Source organism: Amia ocellicauda, chromosome 3, assembly GCF_036373705.1.
Source record: "Amia ocellicauda isolate fAmiCal2 chromosome 3, fAmiCal2.hap1, whole genome shotgun sequence".
Taxonomy (NCBI): domain Eukaryota; kingdom Metazoa; phylum Chordata; class Actinopteri; order Amiiformes; family Amiidae; genus Amia; species Amia ocellicauda.
In genome coordinates this window covers 4,750,741-4,776,569 of record NC_089852.1, presented here as the reverse complement: position 1 = coordinate 4,776,569, position 25,829 = coordinate 4,750,741, and the positions used below count along the sequence as shown (strand labels likewise).

Genomic DNA, 25,829 nt, shown 5'->3' with positions numbered 1-25,829 from the left:
TGACATTGTTCTTTTCCAACTCGAGGCGTTTCACACGATGGACTAATTTGAAGACTCGCTGATGACTCCTAGCCTCTTCAGGGTTTGTTAATATTAAAGCCAGGTTTGTGTTTCATTTTGTGTTATTGTTTTTCCTTCTCCCTCAGTGGCTGCACCTTTCCTGAACTCCAGTAAGATCAGCTCCAAACGTAGTGGCAATGTGCCTCCTCTTGTGTTATTTGGCGCACCCTTGCTCTTGGAGTTTAACCTTTTTCCTGTAACTCTCAAATATTTCAGACCTTGGTGAGTGAGTGAAAGAGCTGCATTCTTGCTTTACCATATTTTCTTAAGAGACACCTGTTCTTTATGAGCAGATGTTAATTAGTGATGTGCATGAAAATGGGATGGAGTGCATTTGGAAGAAACAGCAGGTTTTTGGAAGGAAATCTACCCACTTACCTGAAGAGAAAAGTATTTGATCAATTCATATTACCAGTGCTCACTTATGGCTGTGAAGCCTGGGCACTTAATGCAAAAATGGTACAGAAACTGTGCATGATGCAAAACACATGGAATGATGTCTGCTTGGAATAACAAGAAGAGATTGAAAAATAAAAGAATGGATCTGAGAACAAACTATGTGAAATCATTTAGAGTGCACAAATGTTGAAATGACAATGGGCCGGACACACTGCAAGAAGAACAGATCAAAGCTGGACAAAAGGAAGCTATTGAATGGATCACAAGAGATGTAAAAAAAAAACCTAGAAAATGACCACCTAAAAGATGGCAAGATTAAATCACACACTTTGCAGGTGTGAAACGGAGAAGAGAAGCTGTAGATCAAAGCAAGTGGAATATATAGATAGATAGATAAAATGTTTTTTAAATATAGGATTCTTTCCAAACACAAACCATAGCCAGGAACATAGTCACCGTTGTAAGCTTTCACTTTGTAGGTGTTTCCTTTTTTGGCAAAGTGTCTTGTATGTGTGTGTGTTCAGTATGTGTGCATGTAAGTGTTTATTTATGTGTATGTGAAAAAAAGGCGGTAATACTGTTGTTTGGTAGTGCAACCGGTTAGTTTATTGTGGGAAAGTAAGTAGAAGTTGGTCGTGCTTATGTTGGCCAGTGTCTGAAAAATAATTGTTTGCAGATCCTTGTTTTGTTTGTACAGCCTTGATTGCGATCTTGTTATATATTTCAGTACCCAAAAGATTATGAGGGGGATCACTGCTCTAAATGCTGAATTTGGCTTGTCCATCTTGTCCTGTCTGGGAACATTTAATAATACAAATAAAAATAAATCATTACCACGAGATAGACAAAACAAATGTACTTTAGCAACCAATCAGGAGAGACTAAAGTAACGCCTCCTTTTACCTATTTGTGTTCATCAAAGTATTACACAAAGTCTATAGTTTATTTAACCTGTTCTGCTTGGGGTATCATTTGAGTGTGTTTGTTGTTGATTTATTAGTATTATTATTAGTATTAGTATCCATTATTTTTATTTCTTGGCAGACGCCCTTATCCAGGGCGACTTACAAAATAATAGTGCAATACAAAGTGGGGTTTATGTTTAATGGGGAAATGGTCTAATAATAATTGTAAACATAAGTTTCTTCAGACTCCACTCTTCTGTCATTCAAATTTTATGAAGATAAATAATAATGCAACATAATGTGTTTTATCTGGTAGTGTTATTCATATTATATTATTAATATATATATATTTTTATATTTTGTTCTTGTAATTTATTATTTAAATTGAATAGAAATATAGACAGCTCTTCCCAATTTGTTCTTTTATTGTATTTTTTTAATTAAACTTCAATACTGTGCTGAGCTCTTGTTTTTTGGTGCATGTGTGTGGTAAACCTGTTGTTAATGATAGCCTGAAGTGTTCTCAATTACAGAAGAAAACTGCAGCTCTGTGTTTACAGGACTTGCAATATATACAGTACGGTAATCTTGACTTGGTTAAACAGAAAAAAAAAATCAGCTGAGGTGGGGATCTGTATTAAGGGTTATGAAAAAATCCAAGGCATTTGCAAGCTTTTGAATGGGACTGTAGTAAATTGTTGGCAATAAATACTGCTATTCAGGTTACATAAGTCTTTTTTTTTTTTCTCCTTTCTTCCCTCCCTCACTCGGCTCAAAAGATCACACACATGCAAGACTTAAACTGATGGAGTGTGTCCAAAGAGAGGCCGTGTTTCTACTTCTGAGCTGATCCGTTTGAAAGCTTTTCCGCTCTTTCTCCTTTTGATGTTTATTAACAAGAAAGTAGGGCAATAAATAAAGTTCTCTAACAATATGTCCATATTCCTCTTGTTCACAATGGCTGACGTTGTTGAGTTTCCTTCATAGTTCACCTTTCATATTTCACTGATTCTTTGTTTTCCTCGCTGGAGGGGACGCTCCTGCTGCCAGGAGGACGCTTGGTTGAAATGTGGCTTTGTGAGAAATTAAAGAGGAGCCATTATAGAGACGTGTACACTGCTGCTGCTGTCTGGAGAGCAGGCTTATTCTCTTTTTGCAGAGCATGCTTGAGTTATTATTTACCTAAACCAATATTTTTAAGTTTTTCAAAAGCAGCTTACAGGAACTAGCAGGCACTAACTGCACACAGGGAGGGTGTCATTCACTCTGGAAAATACGCCAGAGTGGAGCTGGGTCTCGGACTGGGAACTGCCTTCTTCACAAGCCATTTTCCCTAACCACTGGACCACCTCGCCTCTCCCTGCTGTTAATCACAGAAAGGGAAGTGATTCCACTGTTTTTACCACCGTGGCGTCTGTGAAGTGCAGTCGCAATCCCTGTTTCACAAGAAAGCCGAAATCTAAGACCTTAAAAAATGTGGGAGTCTATAGAACATTAAACATTGGTTTAAACCAGAGCAGCAGCCTATTTTATAGTTTACAATATCAAAGAGCATTTTAGAAATGCAATAACAATGTAATTCCACAATGTTGGCCCCCTTACAGGCAGTGTGGTGTGAAGTAAAATACATCCAAATGTGAGAAATTCGTATCCCCTAAGGAAGAGTGAAGTGTGAGGGATGCCCATACGATGAGGGCTGTGGCTCCAAATACAACGGGTCACACACTGCTTTTAATATTCTTGTGGGGGAAGATGGAAAGAAATCTGAAATGCTAGACGCATATGCTTTGGAGAGACGACTGCAACCTTAATGATGACATTTAGTCCCTGTTTACACAATGGGATATAATCAGTGTATCATTTAACATAACAACATGATTAAATTAAAATCCCACTTAAAGTCTAAAGGCTGAGAGTTTGCACCAGTCACACAGCCCCCCGGCCACGAATCTAGCTAAAGTAGGTGTTTTTGGTTTTATTTAAATAATATACATTTGTTTCTCTTGTTCTTCAAGGCAGCATTGAGGTGCTACAGCAGAAACATATTTCAGAAGCTGATGCCACACTTTTATAGCACTTATAAAGGTTATATTATGCTTCACATAGTGATATTTGTTTTGTTTGGTAATATCCTTACTGAGCCAATATTTGAATTTACAACGTACAATGTGCCCAGTATCTCGTTTACCCCTGAATGTAGAAATGTATTTCTCAACGCACTTTTGATCCAGTGCCAATATCAGACACGTGCTCGGCTGAAAACAGTTATTTCTACTCTATGCAGCTTAACATGTATAATGAAATGTAAAACATCCCCTGCACGGCCTTTTAAAAACGTGCAGAAGCAGAGGTTGGATCTGTTTCCTTGGTAGGAAAGAGCACTTGAGAAATGTATAAAGGATACATTACTTCCTAATGGAAATCACAATAGGCCGAATTAGCCAAGAAGCACATGCTATTAGATTATGGGCTGCAGTAGAAAATGAAGTGGTTTATTACCCCTTTGTTGTCTATTCCTATTGAGTTTCAAGTGAACTGACTTGGAGAAAGAACTGAGCACATTTTGCAAGAACACCGGTCTTGTCTGCAATCTGTGCAAGACAAAACATGCAGATGAGAGAGAGAGAGAGATTTAGTGACTGTTTGAGACAAAACCACAGATGTATGCTTTAGTGTGTCATGGCCATAGGATCAAAATGGCCATGAAGCGAAACACTGTGGATGTTTCATAGTTTATCACATGCTGATCGGAGACGTGTCAGAAAACAAGGCTTAAGAAAATCCCAAACCAATTCTTATTCCAACTATAACAAATAAAAAGAGAATGGGAAAGGATTTTGATTTACCGGTGACCTGCAAAATCTCTAATTATGGGCTTTGACTCTTAGAAAAGACACACAGTTGAGCCTCTGAGGATTATTGAGACGAGATAAATCATCAGGAACAAAATCCTGTGAAACTAATGCAGATACGAGTGCAACATGAAATGTTCTAAACCTTTCCGTGTGTTCAGCCCTCTTAGGAAACGAGGTGGAATTAAATCCAGCATTGAAGAAAGGTGACCGAACTGAACTGTGTAGTATGTAAACATGATGCTTGATCTCGGAGACCCTTGAGGAAATGAAGAGCTGAATAAACTGTTTAAAATAATGACATGATTTATGTTTTTTCCAGATGTAATGAGACATATTTGAGTGGCGGTCTTGGCAAAATAAAGTTTCAGTCAATATAGATAGTTACATTGTTTTATTCATTGACTAAGCATTAACCACTTGTCAGTGAAGCCACGACCGCACTGACAGTTACATGAATTTCGGTTTGACACACACATTATATGTTCAGGGTTACATAAACACCACAGGAAAATGCGTTCAGTGACTTTGTGCTTAACTTCAGAGCTGAAGTAGCACACATGTAGTGATAATCTGGATTATCATATATGCAGTTTACATGTTACTAGAAGATGCACAGCATATTTTCTCTGTGTTTTCAGCCTTGGACAGCATCGCTGTAGTTCTCATACAAACCTCTTGGGTTTTATTAGTAATATTGTCTAGGGCCAAGTGAATGTACATAAAACAGCCAGATCTATACATATTATAAGTACTTAATTATATGTATAAGAGCACCCAGGGTGTCAGACGTATACATAAATAAAGCATAAAAAAGACAACAAAGCTCCAGGACACAGCAGGAACTTGTTGGAATGTATTATATACAGTTACAGACACAGCCTGCTCTACGCTCTGTTTATGATGCAGGATATGATACTGAAATGCTTAAAAGAGGAAGAAAAAAAAACAGGACCCAGTGTGTATTTAAAAGAATGACATACCTAATTATAGTTTCACTCTTGCCTGAAAAACAAGCCCGTTTTCACATGCCAAAACCACTGATGTTTTTTATAGAAATGTCTTTGTTGTAATTCTGTAGGACACAAAGACTTGTTCACTAGCACCAGGAACGGTGGACTCCAAAAAGTCCAGTGGAGCCGCAGTGTTGTGAGGTTGTATTTGCAGAATTGAAAAAAATGACACGTGCATTATGTGTTTCAACCTTAATGGAAGTGCAGGTGAGTGGAATTTAGGGAATCCGAGTGGCTGGAGAGCATGCAGAGATGACTCTTCGCTCGGATGGGTGTGTGATTCGCGTCGAGTTAACTGGCACAGCAGTGCTACTTCCTGTGGAAACGATCTGGAAACGTGATTAATTGGGGAGTGTGACACTTGCAGAGGGGGCCGCAGCCTTTGAAGTTGAAACACGTGTCGCGCTTTCTGTTGGGGAGAGATGGCGGCTTTCTTGAGAGCACTTGGGCAGGAATCTGTGGCAGAGACTTCAAAGGACAGGAGGAGGAAAAAAAAAAAAAACATTCTCTGAGTCGAAGTGTCTATGTCTTTGTTCAGACAGAGGATCGCTTGTAGTACCAGAGATTGCGATTTGCATGTCAATCGCACGAAGAGCTAAATCAGGTGAGGAGTCGGCAGTGAACGCCCAGGTGCCGGGGATAAAGGGCGTGTTTGAGCCCTGCATGTCATTAACCTGCGGAGGCTGAGCTCGACGGCTCCAGGTGTACAGAGCGCAGTACAGAGGCCGGCCGGGCCTGTGACCCACATCTGTGACTCTCAAAATACCAGAAATACACAAACACTGCGTTTTTCACTGGGGCTTCTCTCTGTCTCCGTCTATTGGGCTCTTGTTTTGCTTCTCATTCTTCTCGTCTGTTTTGTTTTCTGCTATTAAGAGAATAATTTGCTGGTGACAAATACATCAACCTGATCTTTCAGAAATGCTTAAATAGTGAATGGACATTTGTGGAGTGATGTCAGTTTTGCATCTTCATTTAGAAGTAGTATCAGCAGCACTTAGGATGACTGATATTTTAAAATGAAATTCCTGTATTTTATGTTATTTATTTTAAATGGTTCCCTATCAATTACTGTATCAGTTTGACTTTAACGAATGGTTTCATCATTATTTTAATTTATTTACTTTAGTGTTTAACTAACAGTAGCAGTTTTTTCTTGATAATTACAAAAGATTCCAGCCTTGAATATCATCATCTCCTGGCAGCGTTTCTGCACTTTTGTCAGAGGGTACATAAACCCACAGAAGCATTACGATATATAAACCCATTTTATGATGTAGGTAAGTCTGGTTCCCTTTGGCAGGAAATGGTTACAGCCTTTCCTCTTCTTTTTTCTGAGTCAAACAGATTATGTTTCATGGAAAGCACCTTTTTTAATGAGAGAAACAGAAAAGTAAAATGGGCAATGGCTTTAGTCTGATAAGAGGAATAAAGATTAGGGGACGTTATAACCTCCTGTGAAGAAGAGTGGAGCTCAGGATATTCGGGGGAAATCTGAGTATTAAATATCCACTCTGTGTTTACATGGACTTTTCTGAACTTAATGTAGGTGCAAACATAAGCAGCATGAACTTTGAATTTGTGTAGATTGAAATCTACACAGAAATACAAATAACAACTCCCTCGTCAGTAGAGAAGCCCTTCATAACGAGTATGTCTTCTCTTGCTTTAAATTCTGTTCTTTGAATATCATGCAATGTATTGTGGTGTTACGGGTCAGCCCATCATTTTCAGCACATAACATCAGTGTAACAAAGCCAGCATCTGTGTTCATACTCACCTCTCGATTGGTTATTTCCATAGAATTGTGTGTTTATGGGTTTGGTACCTAACGAAACGGAACGTGTTCGTGTTCTGTAACGCTGCTGTTCTCACGTGTGAAAGACTTGGGAGGATCGTGCTGCCTTGTGGCAGCGTTTAATGAGATTCTGGTGCGTAGCATGGGCATGTTTGCGTTGTAAAAAGTGCGTTGCGTGTGTGTGTGACGTGGGGCCTTTCACATTAAGACGGGAATGAGATGCTGTGTACAAGTTGGCATTACTAATTACATTATGGAAGTCATTAAAGTGGATCAGTCTGGCATTTTAGTGCGCTGGCTTTCACTTTTATGTAACCGAAATGGGTTGGGTCAAAACTCTACATTGAAACATCACTAATTAGGACTAAGACTGGGCGGTTGATGTTTCTTTTTGTGGACTTGTTATAGATAATAAAAAGAGGAGTATAATCTTGCAGAAGTATCATTTTTGTGTTCATGATGTAGTTGGTCGCTCTGAGGGACAATTCAAACTATCCCTCGCAATTAAACAAAATATACATTTGGACTAAACTCACCCAGTTAAAAAAAAAGTTGCTTCTGTGTCACAGTGTAGTTTGTTTCCTGTCACATGACTTTAGAAGCTTCCATAAATGTTAAGTTTGCTGGCCATTGATTAGGGGAGTTGATTCCTTCAGGCAACACGCATTGCTTCTCTGGCCTCCAAACCAAACACATCTTGGCCCCAGATAAAATCAAAAATCAGAATAACTATAGATCCATGTAGGTTTCCAAGTCTGTTAGTTTTTTCCCACATGGAAAAAACAAAACCGATCACAACAGTATGAGAGGAGATGTGTCCACAAGGCTTAGTAAACAGATCGTCCTGAAAATACAACAGATTTTTCGTTCCAGGAACCACCAACTTAATTGAGTCTGTTCCAGTATCTGTGTCTCAAGATGAGATCAGTTATGAGTGTGACTTGTCTGGGGCGAACCGTAGAGACACAGTCCAATAAACAGCATGTGTCTTCAATTGAGGAGAAGAAATTGTGAAATAATTAATACTGCCTAAAATAATATAGCATTACCATTGTTTCAGGCTAAAATATGGCTTCCTCAGGGTCAATAGAAGTCTGTATATATATATATATATATATATATATATATATATATTTTGAACCGTTGAATGTTTATAATGAAGAGGTAAAAAGTATTCCAACCCAATTAAGTACAGCAGCTGTAATTGGGGTTTTAGTTTTTCATATCTGAAGTAAATGTAAATGTGTGGCTCAATAAACCTTGCTTTTGTCAGTGCTGCTCTATATCTACGTGTTAAAGGATAAAGAGGCCAATAGTACGACCTTATTGTACATTTTTCAATATTAAAAATATATACCTAATAAGTTTGTAGCTGTTGGCTTGTTTCAAGTGTCTGGTGCCAAGTGAACACACTCGTTCTCACTGTGGACTCAGGGAGTGTTGCAACAGCAGTTCAGATCAGACCCGTCTCAGCGGGGAGCTTTGTGTGATGTCACAGGAGAGGCCAGGACTCGCATTTACGGTCTGCGTTGCGTCATTAAACACTGTGTCGTAATTGTGTTTTGAATTCCTTTTCAGATCTGGGACATGAGTGACGACGAGAGCATCTGAAGACGGCTGGGCCACGGGAGGGGGGGGCTGTTTGTCTCTGTATTGGGAACGGGATGAATTCATGATTTTTTACAGGGCAGCTTTATTATGTTTACTTTTCACATTACCATCTCATGGGTCTGCCTTTAGCCTGGCATTCACTCCGAGGTTACGACCTTCAGTGCACAGGGTATGCATAACAAGTTGAGATAAAAGCATAACTGCATTACAATTCAGCTTAAAATGTATTTTTCTGCCATGTTTTCATACTAAGATGTCCTCGTCTGAATGGTGTCACTGGTCTGTAAAGATGCTCATGGCTTGTTCTGACCTAAATCAACTAATGCATTACTGTGGGCATCACGGTTTCAATACCAAAAATGTTTAATACACCACTTCAAAGTATTAAAGAACATTTTCTAACAGGTTCTCTGAATGTCTTAAGTGTTAATCAACTTCATTCCTGTAAATAAATGTCTGTACAAAAGAATGTAGAAATGTAAACACCAAAACATTGTAAAGCTAGGAAGGAGTCTTTATGATTAAACAATCCAAATAGGAGAGTTCAGTTAAATGTATCATTGTATAATCTAATGTATAAAATATAACAAACTGGGTTGAAAGATCATTTTAATGTAAATACCATTATTTGGTTGTATTTTAAAAATTACTTACATTTAAAAGTGAAAAGATGTTACTGCTGAAAACCCCCTTTGCAAAAGAGTAATGGATTCATGATCACTTTAATGAAAACAAACGAAGTAAAACAGTGTTTAAGCCCAACCTTTCCATCGTCGTGTTTCTAGAGGTCAAAAGGACTTAATAATGTTTAGTGTTGATCCAGCCTCAAGCTTACGTGGTCCATATTTAGATCATTTCACCCCATCTTTAAAAACAAATCTCCACGACACACTAGACTGTGTTTTAAGAGCACTTTATTGTTCATTGAGGCTACTTTTAAGTACAAAAAAAAGGTGGCCTGCCAAAACCTTTTTTTATTTTCAGGAGAAACAAGGCCACAGAAGGAGGGTATAATACACATTTACAAACAGTTTGGGTGTTTAGAAGTACACTGTCGATGCGGCCTCCGCAGGGCGCTTTCTAAACCGTTTGTTTCAATGACACGTGTCCAGGAAGCATAGCCAGCCTTCCCCGAGAGATCGGCCATTTAAATAACGTTTCAGCATCGCTGTGGAGTCCCCATCGCAGACGGGCGACTCTCTAGATGAGTGGATTTGATCAATTGTCTCGTACAAGAGGCGAACTGTCCACAGAACAGCATCTTCAGTGTTCAATAGTCTACTGTAACAACACTCAGTAGCCTTTAGCAATAATAAACTAGTGGCTATTAATGCTAATGCAGTGTTCTCATAGAATAACTGTGTTCCTGCACTTTTTAACCTTATTAACAGACACATCTACAATGAAAAAAAAAAAAAAAAAAAAGATCAACTTTTTTCTCCAAAAATAATAAATGCATGATTACAATAAAGGACAGGGAAAATTAAATAGCTACATATCATTAACAAATTAATTGTTCCTCAAAAATACCTACGAATTTGTTTTTCTGTACATTCGTTACGCACAGCGTAATGATGGTCTTAAAGTTACCTATATAAAAAAAAAGTGTATATTTTTATTTAGTGATTTTCCTACAGTCTGTAGGGTATTGAAAGCCAAAGCAGAAATGAGTTTCCTATCCCACAGAGCGGTATTGAAATGTGACGATGAGAACCCAGGACACTCGACGCCCCTTCCCCTCTGGATTGAGAAAGCAAGATAATGGCCCAATACAACGTTCGACTTCTCTATACAACACGCTCACATCGATTCAACAGGAAGTAAGAACCGGCTCGGCTTGTTTCAGAGACCTCTACCGGCGCGCGGCGCGTTCGTGCATCCCAGCGATCCTACTGGTGGAGCCGCACAGACCCACGAGAACCAGCGCTACAGAATCGCAGCCACTAGTCTAAGACGACTCGAGCTCTAACAACATCGGGGAGTCCCTGTCCGGTGCCGATCAGGGTCCGTGAAACCAGCCCTTTGCGATTTGTCTTTAAGATGCACCATTTAAATCTCCATCCAACCTGCAGCTGTCTGGCAGCTAGCGACCCTTTCGAGAAAAAAATATATATATCATGTACCACCTTCTGATCCTCAAGTCTGACGAGCCCTGCGACCGGGCCGGGTGTTGGAATGTACGGGCAGACGACGTCCCGGTCGGGCGACAAGAAGCGGGCGGGTTAAGAGCCCAGCTGTTTCGTTAATGCTTCGGTCATCTTCGTTTCTAGATCGCAGCTGTGGATTCTGAGCAACAACAACAATGCGATACCTGTACAAAGTTCTCTAGTGAAGGAATGTATGCTGCCTTGGCACAGGTTGATAAGTTATATATAAAAAAAATATATATATCACAAGCTGCAGCAACCTGCTCTTAGCTAAGTTGTTTATTAATAGCGGATGAAACACTAAATAAAAAAATAGGGAAAAAAAAAAAAGTTATTAGGGAGCAGGTTGACGTTTAAGTCGACCAGTCTACAGCTGTTAATGTTTACCTTATTCAGTCATGCACAAAGCTATAGCATCCTGTACCACTGATTAACTCTCTTTAAATCTAACGGTTTATATATATTTATATATATAAGGCCTGTCCGGAGGCTGTCCTCTGTTGCTGGCTGCTACCATACTGAATATCAAATAAAAAAAATATTGAGTACAACTGTACCAGCAGTAAGTATATCTAGGACTGTTATTGACAAAAATAAACTAATCTGAAGAAAGGCTAATAGCATTAAGATTCATAATGTCTATACATTAATAGATACCAGCTATTTAAAACATGCATCAAGAAGCTCTATTTACCCTTCAAACCAGCACTAATCTAGCAAACTGCAGTGCTTAGGAAACAAATACTAAAACAATTAAATGCCCATGTTTAGAAAATGATGCAGTCCAGTCGTGAGCACCAAGCACAGAAAGCACAGTCTGAAGCGCGAGAGACAGAAAGACCTACAACCTGTACGGGACTCCCTTGTCAAAGCTCCTTTTTGCCTTCATGTAAAAAGATGCAACATCACCTAACCATTGTTGTCAGCAGTTTGCCCTCAAAGTACACAGAAAACATGTACACCTGGTACAGGAACCTCTACCCATCATGCAATAGTGCAAATCAGACCTGGCCTTTCTTTTCAAGTAAAAACATACAAAATTACATAACAGAGGAAGAGAAAAAAAAAAAAAAGCAAACCACACGAACTCTACACTAGAGGAACAAGAAAAGGGTGTGGGGGGAAAGCACTGAAAGAATGGCTTATTCTTTATAGGGGCAGCAGATTTGCATCAGAGGTTTCTTTGGTAGCTGAGGCAGGTGGTTAGGATGCTATAATTCCTAATATTAATAAAAAAAAATCTTGCTAATTGACTTTATTACTCTGGGCATCCTTTACTGCAAATGCCACGCAAGTATACGAAGATACTCAAAAAAAAAAAAAAAAAAAAAAAAAAATCCCCTTTTGCTAGAATGATGAAATTATAATTTGTATATATATATATATATATATATATATATATATATAACCTATTATATATATAATAGCACTGTTCCAAGCTCAGCCATATCATGCACGTTGTTCGGAGTTGAAGGGTCTGTGGTCCTCTCTTCACGACACCACCGAGGGGGAGTGATTGTGGTTGACCATGTGGGAGGAGGGCGGCGACTGGCCCCTGCGAGACGCTGACTCGGGGCTGCCAGACACGCTGCCCTTCGCAGCCTTGATCTGAAGCCAGGTCTCCCCCAGAGCTTTGGCGAAGTGGTCATCGACGGAGCCAGTGATGGAAACAGAGTTAGTCACGGGCTCCGGCTCCTTGTAGTTCTTCCCCAGACTGCGGCGGAAGTGCTCCTCGATCACTGGATCGCACGCGGCTGAAAAAACACATTCAAAATCATCACGGGAAGAACTCCAGCCGTCAAGTACTTGTTTACAGAATTGCATGATGTTTCTGGGTCAAGCAAGGCTCTAATGAAAACTGCAAATACAATATTGCCAAGCCCAATAACAGGGATAGAAAGGAGATGTTCTTATAATGCAAGAATCATTGTTACCCTCCGAGGACGAAGTGGCCAGCCTGGCGATCTTCCAAAATAAGAACCGTCTTTTGAAAATCCCAACGGGGAAACGAAAGTGCTTTTCCCGTGACCTGAGAAGGGCCTCGGCCTCGCCAAGAGACACAGCGCGTCCCTCCTGCCTCTCTCACAGGGCCACACTGGGAATTGCGGATTGGCAGTTTGTTCTTCAGCTCACGATGAAGATTATTTCTCATCATAAAAGCCTATAGTGAAGTACGTTGTAAATGGACATGTTTACATTTGCCCATCGGGATGTTTTATGTCCTTCAGCAGGCTGGCCACGGTTATGAAAAATCAGACACAGGAAATGGCTTTTTCTATTATTTTTATAGGCACATGATTTCTATTAAACTCTCTCATTTTCCGAATCTCTCAAGGAGATCAAGAGGGTGTAAATCAGTCTCGTAAGAAGCAAGCGTGACTTACTGTTGGAGGGTCTCCTGAAGTTGGAGGGGAGACTGGAGGTGCAGCCATTGTGCGAAACAGGGCAGTAGGAGAGATTACAGTTCCGGTTGTTTGCAGAAGCACATGTGATCACAGACGGACGATTCTGGACAGACAAGAAACCACAATACTGAATTTCTCGGACAGCCTTATCAGTCTCAGCAGATGGCAAGGGGAAGGTACAGCTCTTAACAGTTTTGTGGCTAAAGGGGGAAATGCTACATTGGTTTAATATAAACACATGCACGCAGACCATGTCCAGTAAAGAACAGATGCCCAGTCAGTCAATGCTGAAGTTGGTAAGAAATTAAAACTTTCCCACAGAATAATATTCCCATCTCTTTGTGGAGAGAGAGAGACCCCCTAGAGGTAAGATTAAATTAAAAACATATCTGCAAAGTCAAAGCCAAGGGTTTGTTGTTTCTGTACCCCAGTGAGGTTTGAATTGAATGTCTAGATTTAGAAGCAAAACCCAGAGTTATCTGGCAGAGGTCCAGAGCGGGTTTTAACTGTGCAAACATAACCCCAAAATGCCAACGACTCCTTTTAAAAGATTGTGACACATTCATAGAAACAGAAGCGGTTATTGAATATCCAATATCCAAATAGGCATTAGTCAACATCTCCTCAAACAGTCGTCTGATCTGTCACTTCAATTCATAATATTCTGCAGCTTGGCATAGGTATAACAAACTATCAATTAAATCAAAACTGATATAGTGCCTTACATACAAACTAAAAAGTTTCAAAGTGCTTTACAAGCAGAGAAAAACAGAAAACACTGAAGACAATTTAGTTTGACATGGCCTGTAACCAATCTGCTTTCCAAAGGGGATATAGACTAGATTTATCCCAACCAGTCTTGGAAAGATAATACTGTGCATAAATATTCATTTTTAAGGAATTTTTCACAGTTTGTTTGATTATAAATACACCCCCCCCCCAAAAAAACAACAAAAAAAACAAAAAAAACATTGTGGAACAAGGGCTAGAAAGGGTTTCAGAGGTCACTAGGACTAAAATGCCTTGGAGATGATTTCAAATGAGATGCCGGCGTCTTACCTGCTGCCTCTCGATCGGGCCGAGAGTGGGCGAGATGGACACGGTCCTGGCAGCATCCATGCTGTTTTTGGTCAGTGCTAACGGCTGATCCATGGCCAGGTTGGGGACGGGGGCGTACATGTGATTGGCATGGATACTCATGGCGGGCGCTGCAGCTCGCTCAATCGGGCTGCGGCTTCGATCGCGGTGATCCTTGCGGTAATCCCCATTGACAGGCTTGCCTCTGTAAAAAACAAACAAAGAGACGGTTGTTCAGTTTATAAATGCCCTGCGCGAGTGTACGCATCTATAAATATTACGATGCGGAGATGCCAAGCCTGTAGTCGCACGGTGGTCAGACAAGTCACTCGACCAGAACGCTCTGTGCGTGCGTTTGTGAGCTTTTACTCGAGGTAGAAACAAATCAGGTTTTTGCTCTTTTTAAAATTGATGAAAATATACTACAGTTAAGCGAATCCTAGATTTGTAATCTCATTAAGTCGTTGTGTAATGAATCTTCTTCCCAAGTCACTGTTCTTGCTAGCGCAAACAAACAAAAACAAACAAGTAAACTTAACTTTCCTCATCACAGAGGTTTGACACATCTGAAACACTTTGCCTCAAGAACATGTTCAGTGCACTACAACCCCCTCCATCAACACACGAGAGGAATAAAGGGAACACTGTTCGAGCCGTGACGCGCTCTCCTGCCTGCGTAGTGGTCTAGTTGTACAGTACGCCCTTCCCGGAGGATCAGGCTTTTCATATTGCCAACTGTACAGAGGCCCAGTGAGGGGATTTCTGTGCTGTTAAAACTTTAAATCCGACGTTCCTAGTAAACCGATTGACTATTTTTGTAAAAACAAGTGGACGAGAGGGGAGGGGAGGGGGGAGAAAAAGTAATTAAAGTTTACACAGGACTGTGTGCATAACAATGTGTGTGGTTACTAAACGCCTATAAAATCATACTTCTGAGGTTTTGATAACACTGTTGGTAAAAATCAAGACGTGTTTCTACCACAGCTCCTACTGAGAAGAGCTTTTTAAATTGTTAACCATATACGACAGGCCTACACACCAACAATAAGCAAAAGCACCAATTAATCGAGACAGAAACGAGAAACTATCTTTCAGGTGACCTTTTGATACATTGTCTCAGTGTAAATTCTATAGGATTATTTATTGAAGCAAATACAGTAATGACTTATTAAGTGTTAGTTTTATAAACACGTGGGCCACGGTGTTCAGTGTCAGCTGATCATTATTCTGACGGGTTCATAGCTAAAAACATAACAAAAACGTTGCTTTGTGAACTACAGCCGTCCAGGCTTTGAAATTAGTTACTAGGTAACCAGACAAGCAGGAAAAGCATCCGCTGTGCGGCGGTACATGCACCGGAAATGTCTTTCACCCCGACACAAATGGGATGAATGAGAAAAGGGGGCTGTAGTATGTTTGAAGAGGTCTAAACTGATGCACAATACAGGAGACTATCTCCTCCCTCCTATGGCAGAATTCCTGTCATTTCACACAGCAGAAGCACCACTTGGTCCTTCGCTCTGTACACCGAAGGTCAGGTTTTATTCACAATTACACCCTTTGGTCAAAGGATTGTAAATTCGTTTTCAAAAATCATATTTAAAAGCCACTGCGCATGCAAGGTATGACAAGGTCACATTCAAGACTGTTAGGAGCTCTGAAAAGACGAGGAAAATATTTAAAACCAGTGCAGTGTCATTGTGTGAGAACAATAATAAAGATAACAAATCATCCTTTCAAGTCCCAATACATACATCAAATCTGATCAAAGTAATTGTGAGTTATTTAAATTTGAGTAAGCAAGCCATTGAAAGTGTGGAAATACATCAATACTGTAGATCACTTTTAGCTCAAATAGTAAAGACCTGTGGTTCAATTTGTTTATTTTAATTCCCCCTACAACTTTAAGCTCTCGAATGTGCCACTTGGTCCACGCACAGAACAAACCAACAGATATGCAATACTAACCAGTTATGAGTTTAGCTTAATTCTTTTGATATGATATGAATCACTATTTAACCTGATAGTTTGAATGCAGGAAATCTGGTACAAATTACATGAATGCACAGCATAGCAGAAGCGAGACACCGAATCTGTAAGGTCTTAAGTATTCGTAGAGAGATCGCTTTATACTTCAGCTGAAGAGAACAATTGAACCCTCAGGAAGTACAGGATGTGAATGCATATACAGCCCATTATGTAACTGTCAAACCAAATCCTCCCTTTTTCTCATAACCAAAAAAATAAAAGGGCAGAACAAATAAATACTCTGCTTTTCCAAAACAGTAGTTTCATTCTCTCCTGGTCATTACAAAGTACAATTCATATAATTTTGACACAGATTACACTGAGGTTCTTAAAACCCAAACGAAATGAACACTTTTATATCACTGTCAGTTAAGGGTTCAGGAATGTGGTTTAAAAGTTTAAGGACTTTTTTTTTTCTCCTCCCTATTTTTAGTTTCTCAGCTACAGAGAACACCAGTGTGAACTGGGAGCAGAAGAAATAATTCAATACACGAGTGAGACACTTAAGCAGGTCTCACAATATCCATTGTAATTTGACAAACAACTTTGTTAAAATCAGTACAGAAAGAAATCTCTGCATGTTTTGAAAATGGTTACCAATACATATATTATACACACACACGCACACAAAAGACCTTTCAATATGCCAGCGCAGTGGCAACGCTCACAAGATCTAGCCCTGAATGACTGAATTTGACAAACGATTAGTCATAACAGCTCGACCCGGAGAGGGACAACAGTGAGATTTTGTTTCTCCCCGGGAGTCTTTCACCGACACCCAGCGAGCTCCAGTCACAGGAAAAGAGGGGCAGTGGGGGGGAACTGCTATCTCCCTAACCATTAATTGCCCCTACCTTTACAGGAAAGTGGTGCCTTACGGTTTAAATTAACTATAGATGAAAATATGAGGCTGCCATCTGTTTTGAAGAAGAGAAAAAAAGGAAGAGATGGGGGGGAAGTGAAGTTTCTTTGGTATAAACCTAACTTTAATCATTGCCAAAAAGCAAGACGACAGCCCAGCGTCCTCCCACAAGAAAGCCTTGGGCCTCTGAAACTTGGCAAGCAGTCGAGTGGAGAAAAAAATAGAAATGGGGCAGGTTGCACGCCCCTTCATAATAAAAGTCTTTTGTTCACCCTTGCCATTTTCCAGTTGAATTTAGCAGTGCGGGATACTAGCATATCTTCTGCAGTGCCACTGTGGCATTTAGCAGTGAAAGTAGATGCCAGCTCTTCTCCTCGTAGGAGAGAATTGCTCGTCCAGGTTTGCACCGTATGCACTGCAGAGATGTTCACAGTGTAAGGACATGAACTCTCTGTACACGGTCTTTGGTTCAATGCAGTCTGCAATTTGTGGGATTTCTGTACGGTCATGATAGGCGTATTTTAAGGAGTCCATTAATTTTAGAATCAAGCTAAACCCACATGGAACAAGTGATAAAGCAACCCTGCCACCTAATTCAAACACGGCTGACATTGAAACCTCGGCTCTCCTTGCGTTTGGTTTTCTGTTCTTTTCCCAATTTAGTCTAAAATAAAATGATATGCAAAGCTGCTAGGGATATAATTAAGCCACACGGTTTAAGACCTTCTCTCTAGGGTCAGACAAGGGCCAGATCTTTCAAATGTAGTTATGCTTTTATTTTTAGCTCACGGTTTCTTGTTCTGAAAGAAAATGTGCTTAAACTGGAAAATAATAATCTTATTGGTCTTGGGGTGGGAAACACTTTGCATTTCATATTTAAAGACCTTTAAGTTGCCCCAAAAAAAAATTGCTATGGATTGCTATGTGGAGAATATAAAACAAATATGTTCAGAAGGAATTTTCTTTCCTGCTTTAGCACAGTTGCTTTTATTTACAAAAGTTCCAACCCCTTTATAAACATTTAAATTCAGTTGTAAATTCAAACATGTAGGTGAGAAATAACAGTCTGACTCGCTGAATCATATCCCAAGGACACGTATACTAATCCAATTGTCTTTCAGTATATGCAGTGAATATAAAACCTATTTTTCAGACAATAATATGTCCTGTATGTTAATCAACCAGTTTCAATAGTACTCAAGAAAAGACTTGACTTTTCCTTTAACTCCTTCGAGGTTTGCTCTGAAAGATACAGGAAACATCTGGGACACATTTAAAAAAAAACTAAAAAAAAATGGCAAGGAGACCACAGGATACAAACAGCCTCGCTCTGTGATTCCCCCTGAAACCACACAGCTATTGTGATGGAGAATTTCTGTTAATCTGAACGCTGTTTTCCAAGATCCTCTGGCAGCTCTCATGGCACTGCAATCGCTTCAGGGGGACGGGTTTTTGGAAAGTCTTTGGGGAAACCAATTTCATGGCTGCGTTTTGGTGGATGAGATATAGTCAGTGATCCCTTCTATGGCATACAAAACAAATACTCTGCATGAACAGGCAGGTTATAACAGCTGTTCTATCATCAAATCACTGATATTTCGGATTGGAAAGTCGAAATGTGAATCTCAGTAGTGAATCAAAAATATATAATGTGACGGCTAAACTGTTAATATTAACTCATGAGAGTTTAAATATACGCAATCAATAATCAATACAAAAAAAAAATACTATTTTGGAAGTGAAAAACTGAAGTGATCAGGCTAATAAATGTATGCTTTATGGATTTCTTTGAAAGCCCATGAAAACAGACGCACACAGTTTTCTACACAGCTCAGGATCACATTAAGGTGATCATCTGTTCCTATGACACGACGTCACAGTGGTTCAGAAGTTCCACAGAATCTTGAGTGACCATTGTACAACATTAGCCTTTCCTACGATTGCAAACTTTCTCAAAAAGCTTATTACATACGAAAAAAGTGGAAATTTAAATAAATACTCTGTCTCTGAATCATGTAAATTGTATCTTCAAACCCCACAAAGAATGCACACAACCAGTTGATTATAGGGGTGAGAGAAAATCAAACCTAATTCATGATCAATAATACCATACAAAACGTGGATAACTTAAGCTTTCACCAGAACAAAAACTATCACTTTGTTGAAGATTTCTGCAGTTGAATTGAAAGGGGATTTCAAGTTTCAAAGTAAATCAGGTACACATTTATACATGATGTTATGTTATTGTTTGATGCCATTTTATACAGAATAGAGCATTCAAATGGATGTAGGATCTACAATATCACAAGGTGTCCTGCACAGTACAGGAGTAGAGACGCGTCTTTGGAACGGTTGGGCTGAAAACACACTAATATTAGAAGCTGGGGGAGGAGAACAGAAATTCATGCACCAGCCAAGAGAAAAATAGCACTGGAGATCATCAAAGGCTTGTACAAAGTGCAGCGCTATGAATTTTTAAAATAACAGCGAAGTGGATGATTTCATCAGCTCTGGCTACCTTGGCATTTACTAGACTACATGTGCTCTTTGGCAGCGAGCGAGCCATGAGAAAAGGTTGTCCTGGCAGTTCCCAGCTCGCAGCAGCGACTCTTACGGCAGCGGAGGCGCCGGCTGGGGGACGGCTGATGTCAGCCCTTCTGAGCGCGGCTCGCCTAGAGGATAAGGAGGCCTTTGTTTCCAGCTGAACTGTGAAAATGAGAAAATGGCCACAGCCTGACAAGAAATCTGCACCACACAGGTTAGCCCAGCGGTTTCATTGCCCAGCCATGGAGATGTCACTTCCATTGTTTAACAAACCTGAAGCTAACAAACAAAACATCTGAAAAACTTTCAAAATGCATCTACAACTGATCATCGAATTCTAGATGTCTGAATCAGAGAGCCCTGTTTATTTTGTTGGTTTGTTTATAATGGATGCAGTAGAGAGAACCCTGATTGAAAAGGTCTCTACTGGTCAACTTAAAACGGGACCATGTACCATTTGACGCTATGAACGTTGCACAGTTGAATTCACTAAACAGTAAATGTCTGAAACCACACATCCCTGGGATTCTTCATAACTTCTGTTTTAAAATTTTAAACAGGGAATCGTATTTCTACATTCGCAGTAAAAAGCATATCCTAGAGCAAGAGAGATTGGCAGCCAAGGAGTAATTTTCCTCCCACATTGCTCCAGTTTGCCCTTCACAGGCTGCAAACCATAATAGAAACCTGACACATCTTGCACTGCTGCTCAAGGTAAAAGGATCGGGTATCAGCGATCTGAGCCCCACAAAAACAATCAACAAAGGAGAGACCTGTTGCTGGAGTTCAAACACTGCTAGATAGAGCTCAAATTAATCATTTTAAGCCATACATCTTTAATTGTTTTACATTTTAAATCTGGACAGATTTGACAGAATAAACAACCTTAAGTGCGATTGAGAATTAGCATTTAAAAAAAAAAAAGATTTTGTAAGGAAAGCAAAAACAGAGATTAATTTTTCAAGAATGGTTCCAGGAGAAATCAGTTCTGGCTTGTGTGGCATGTAGAACTGTAGATTTTCAAATGAAACGGCATCCTTCAAAACAAACTTAATTTTGTTACTGCTTTACAATTTTTGGTTATTGTTAAAGCTGTTCCAATTATACACACAGGCGTTTTAATTCATACAAATCATATTCAGATTCCCACATCACAATTCCGATAACAGACACTCATTTTCTTCAGAGATTAACACAAATGTGAAAGAAAAAAGGTTCACAAAGATGCATTAATTTGAACAGTAGAAAAAGGTCTCTGTCCACATTTATATCCAGTGGGAGTAGGAAAAACCACAACGCAAAGCTCCTCGGCTTGGTGGGAGGAATAATGGCCTGCCACTAGTGAAAATCTTATTTAGATACGTTTTTCGGGTGTTAATGTTGAATAAGAGCGGCATATTGAAACGCAAACGTCTTCAGCTACTCCACACTGCACAAGTCAGTGGCACAACAAAAGCACGATTGTAGTTGTGTAGGCCATGTTTTCGATGTTTTCGTCTACTCCTCTCCTGTTTCAAACCGATTCGAGTGAAAGAGTGGGACACAGTATTGATTTCATGAGGACGCGATTGGAAGGAAACTTCATGATTTACTTAGAATCCAAATAAGCCTCACAACACCCAACAAACATGTGACTAAAAACGTTTGCATTATGTCCTGTAAGAGGCATCTATTCTCGCCATACACACGTACAAGTTAGCAGTGTGTGCCTTCATTGTTTGGTTTCCCTCCAGCACTCGGATCCTAATTTGTTACACAAATTCCAAGGCCATGAACAAGGGGCTGGGCTCTCTGACTAACACCTCGGTGAGTTATTTAACAATAAATAGCCGTGTCTGTAGTCTTATGACTGAACACAGCGGTCCGAAACGGGCAGGAATGTGAGGAATCCGAAGGGCCTCTTGAGCAGAGCTAGCATGCAGGCATGGCCAAGCACCACAAACACATGGGCTGCTCCAATCACAGGCCAGGAATGCACGGAATTCTCAGGCCTCAGCGCCATGCCAACCGGTGCAGTATTCCAAGCCATGAGAACTGAGCAGGAAGAGACGTGTGTGTGTCACTATGTGTGTGTATGTCACTGCGTGTCACTGTGTGTGTGCGTGTCACTGTGTGTGTGTCTGTGCATGCGTCTGTATCACCGTGTGCGTGTCTGTGTGTGCATGCGTGCGTGTCACTATGTGTGCGTGTTTGTGTGTCTGTGTGCGTGTGTACATGTGTGTGTGTCACTGTGTGCGTGTTTGTGCGTCTGCGTGTCACTATGTGTGTGCGTGTTGTGCACGTGTTGTGTGCGCCTGTGTGTGCGCATGTGTGTGTGCCAAGGGTGTGTGTGTAGGGGAGTGTAGGTGTGTTTTTGTTTCATAAGCAAAATGTATATCATCCAATGCCAACAAAGCAACCTCATGTGAACACTGTTGATAACAGTACTATGAAAAATACCTCATAAATCAAGTGTGGCCTAATGAAACTATGTCGGATCCTTTATTTGCATTTATTATAATATAGCTGGTGTAATACTGAGCCATCTGAACGCTCACTGGGGTGAAAGGATGCGTTTTTCTAGCATGATATAACCCTTGCCTCACATCAGACAACCACCGAAATCACAGAAAACACGGACTTACAGCTGGGCAGCAAACAATCGGCTCATTTTGGCCACGTGCTCATTGTCGCAGTCGATTTCATCGTCCGCTTGGTCCCCACTGTATTTCCTCTTGCTCGGGCTGATGGGAGGAGGCCCCGTCCGGTGGTTGGTGACAGCAGAGGACATCTGTATAGACTGCATTCTTGGCTCAGCTCTCAAAGCAGCTTCACCTGCAAACAACAACACTCAGGTAAACTTACTTAATAAAATATGAACCATCATTTTGGAGTAAGTGAATGCAAATGTTCAACCCCCCATGCAATAAATTTAGAAGAAACAAATCTTCATTAGTTAATGTATACTACCATGTGACTTTCTCAACCCAAGTCCCTTCTGTAAATACACCATTTGGAATATACAGTATAAGTACAGGATAATTACTGGTTGGGAACTTGTATAAATACAGAGATTCAGCTGGCAGGCAAAGCCCTAAAAAAAGTTTATGAAATGTTTACCAGAAAACTTGGATGCAGCTGGTCTGAGGTACAGCCATCTACAGTACTGTACACACGAGCAGGAGGGCTACAGGAAAATTACAACTGGCAGCAAGCATTACTGGGAACTTTCCACTTGAGAAAGGTTTCACAAAATTCACAGAAGCCGAATTCAGCTGATAAACTGTAGTAGTAAATATGGAGTTTTATTTACACTGTATATCTAATGACTGTAGTCGCGCAAAAAAAAAAAAAAAAAAACTTAGTCCTACATTTACCCCGCTGTACTCATTGCTGGACAGTAATTATAATTCCTCACATTTAGAAAAGTGACATGATCTAGATTCACTCGTAAGAAGCTTCAGTTCAAGGAGGCAGAATTAACAAAAATGCCATCTTTAAGCCTCTCAAGCAAATCAAAGTCTTACCGAAGAGGCTGGTAATACCCCCCCCTCCCCCAACTGCTGACACACACACGTTTTTGGACTGAACTAAAATCCAGTTGAAATTGAAATGGTACAATTAAAGTATACAAAAATAAAAAAATTAAATAAAATAAAAAAAACAGTTAGCTGTGCCCCCCCCTTTCATTCTCAACGCGAGGGAGAACCGCACGCTCGGTCTCCTAAACAAACGGCCCATTTTACTGACTGGCTTGTCTCTTCTCGTCTGACCACTCTCCATGGTAACAGGGATGACATCATCGCTTTGGCAAGAAAAAGCACTGATAATACAGCTACACTTCTGCAAATACTTCATGTCCCAACTGCTGCAGTAAATTACTCTACTGATGAGCGGCTTGAGAAAAACAGAACCACCAACCCGACGAGAGATTGGATAAAGAGATCAGATGTAAAGGGAGAAATGTGAATTCTTCAGATGGTACAAAGATATGTGAAAACTATTTGGGGAAGGTTTTTCTTCTGCTTTTTAATATTATCCATGTTAACACCTTGTAGAGTGCATGCTTACATTGATCAGCAAAACTCCCTCCTTCACTGAGGTGCCAGAAGACAATCACAGCATTCACTCTTCAGAAAAATCGTTTTGCATAAAATCGAATTCAACATTACTCTGCGAGATGCCTCTACCATAAGACAGCATTTACTAAAAGTACAAAAACACTTTAGAAGAGCATCATTGCCAACCTGAACACAATCTCCTAACACGGGGTCTGGGAATACAAACTACCCCTTAACCTGAGTGAAACCCTGTCCCCAACATCACAGGCTTGAGAAATGTTGATTAACTGGATCTGGGGCTTGCAACTGTGATTCAGCACAAATCATTGTGACAAATTGTACAGAAGAAAAGTGTACAATTAACACATGACCATCAACGACCATCATCTCTCTATAAAGCAAAACTATTTAAATGCATCCGATAATCTAGAAACCAAACAAATTTGTCCTTCTCCCTCCCAGGCTACTTTACACCCCGCCACGAAATGCATACAATCAAGGATGCACTGCAATAATCTCTGCACGTTTTGGATTACAGGCATATAATTAGGTTCAAGATACACTTCATAAAGCTTTATGAATGGGGGGAGGAAAGCTGCCAGAGACTGGGGGTTTGTGCTCTGCCAAGGCATTATAGTACAGTAACCTTTGTTTGGGGGAAAGAAGAAAAAAAAAAAAAAAAAAACACCCTGAGCCATAAAGATTACTATCTGTGTCAAGAAAGATGCATTAAATGTTTGATCTAATCAAAGGCAGTCATTAAGTGAAAATGATCAAAGGCAAGCCTTTCTTGCTACTTCAAAAAGTGAACCCTAGGTGAGATCATATTGCAGAGGTTTGAAGTCATTTGATCTGTTCCTTCACAGCTTTAAAAACACAAAAAGGTACTAAACAGGCCCGTTTTAAATTTATGTGCAGGCTGCATCTGTAAATATAACACACACAAACACAAACTATTTTTAAATGCTTGGAAAGTAACTATAAATTGAGTGAAACAAATGTTTCCTAATCTAAGCTGACCACTATGGAGATTGTCTCGTCTCATTGTAAATCTTTGAAATCGTTACATTTGGCATAACACTGGAGAAATAAATAGACCGTTTGCACACCAATAGACTCAGAAATGTTCCAAATCAGTCCCCACTCCCTTCCATTTATATAAAGAGTATTTTGTCCCTACAAATAAAATCATAAGCAAGTCTGAAGGGGATTGGGGGGGAAAAAGAATGCAATAGTGCTTTGAGGTTTTCACCTTTTCCCTGCAGGCAACTTTTTGCATGTGTTCAGCAGGAAAAGTGTCAGTGTCAGCGCTCTCTGTGCTGGCTCGCTGCGATTCCATTTAAGCCGTCCACAGAACGCAACTGCTTACAGGCATGCCATCACAGCCGGGTGGAGAGCGAGCAGTGGCGACGCACACCAGATGTCACACGAGGCGGGGGGTGGCCCCGGGGCACACTGTAGAATTGAAAACTGCCCAACCAGTGCACCGCGGCACGACCCCAGGCCCTGTGCAAATCCTAAACAAGTTCGCTTTGAAAGTCAGCCTGCTCTCTTTCCTGGGGAGGGTTTCTGAGAGTGAATGACTACCAGCAATTGATATAACATGCAAGAAGGAGGAAAGCTTAGCATACCAACTGATTTAAAACACTGGTTTGTTGCACACCATTTTTTTTTTTTTTTTTTATCAATAGTTTCAAAGAATAAGAAAATTGCCTTTTCAGAAAACTAAAGTACTACAGCAAGTTTGTTACACTATGTACATTATTAATGCAGCTTTAAATCCCAACTTGACTGCAATTACACTGTCATCACACTAAACTGATATCAGCCTAGTAAGTCAAAATGAAAAATGTCACGTATATAAAAGTCAAAAACAAATTAAATGTATGCACTTGCCTTCCAAACTGAAACAAACTGAACAATTGGCTTCTGCAATGTCACAATAACATAGCAAAGTTTTTCCCCCCTTTCTCTCACTTTCTGCAGGCCTCTTCTGAGCCTAGCAGAGGCTCATACAGCACTTCAGAGACCTCCCCAATTAGATTCACCAAGTGAGAGATTAATTCTCCCTACAGATCATGATGGGGG

General features: G+C 40.2%; 2 protein-coding genes across 3 annotated transcripts in view; one reads left to right on the top strand and one right to left on the bottom strand.

Annotated features, from left to right (window-relative positions):
- The window catches only part of atg7 (ATG7 autophagy related 7 homolog (S. cerevisiae)), a 59,711-nt gene extending 50,658 nt beyond the window's left edge, over positions 1-9,053 (top strand). The window contains exon 19 of the mRNA XM_066697824.1: positions 8,606-9,053. Coding sequence (XP_066553921.1) covers positions 8,606-8,638 — 33 coding nt within the window. The 3' untranslated portion in view covers positions 8,639-9,053. The remainder of the gene's footprint in view (positions 1-8,605) is intronic.
- Positions 9,054-9,535: 482 nt separating this feature from the next.
- The window catches only part of vgll4b (vestigial-like family member 4b), a 44,507-nt gene continuing 28,213 nt past the window's right edge, over positions 9,536-25,829 (bottom strand). For both annotated transcript variants that reach the window (XM_066697826.1, XM_066697827.1), the window contains 4 exons: positions 22,326-22,515; positions 14,250-14,472; positions 13,170-13,293; positions 9,536-12,539 (listed from right to left, as the gene is read on the bottom strand). In XM_066697826.1, coding sequence (XP_066553923.1) covers positions 12,277-12,539; positions 13,170-13,293; positions 14,250-14,472; positions 22,326-22,515 — 800 coding nt within the window. In that variant the 3' untranslated portion in view covers positions 9,536-12,276. The remainder of the gene's footprint in view (positions 12,540-13,169; positions 13,294-14,249; positions 14,473-22,325; positions 22,516-25,829) is intronic.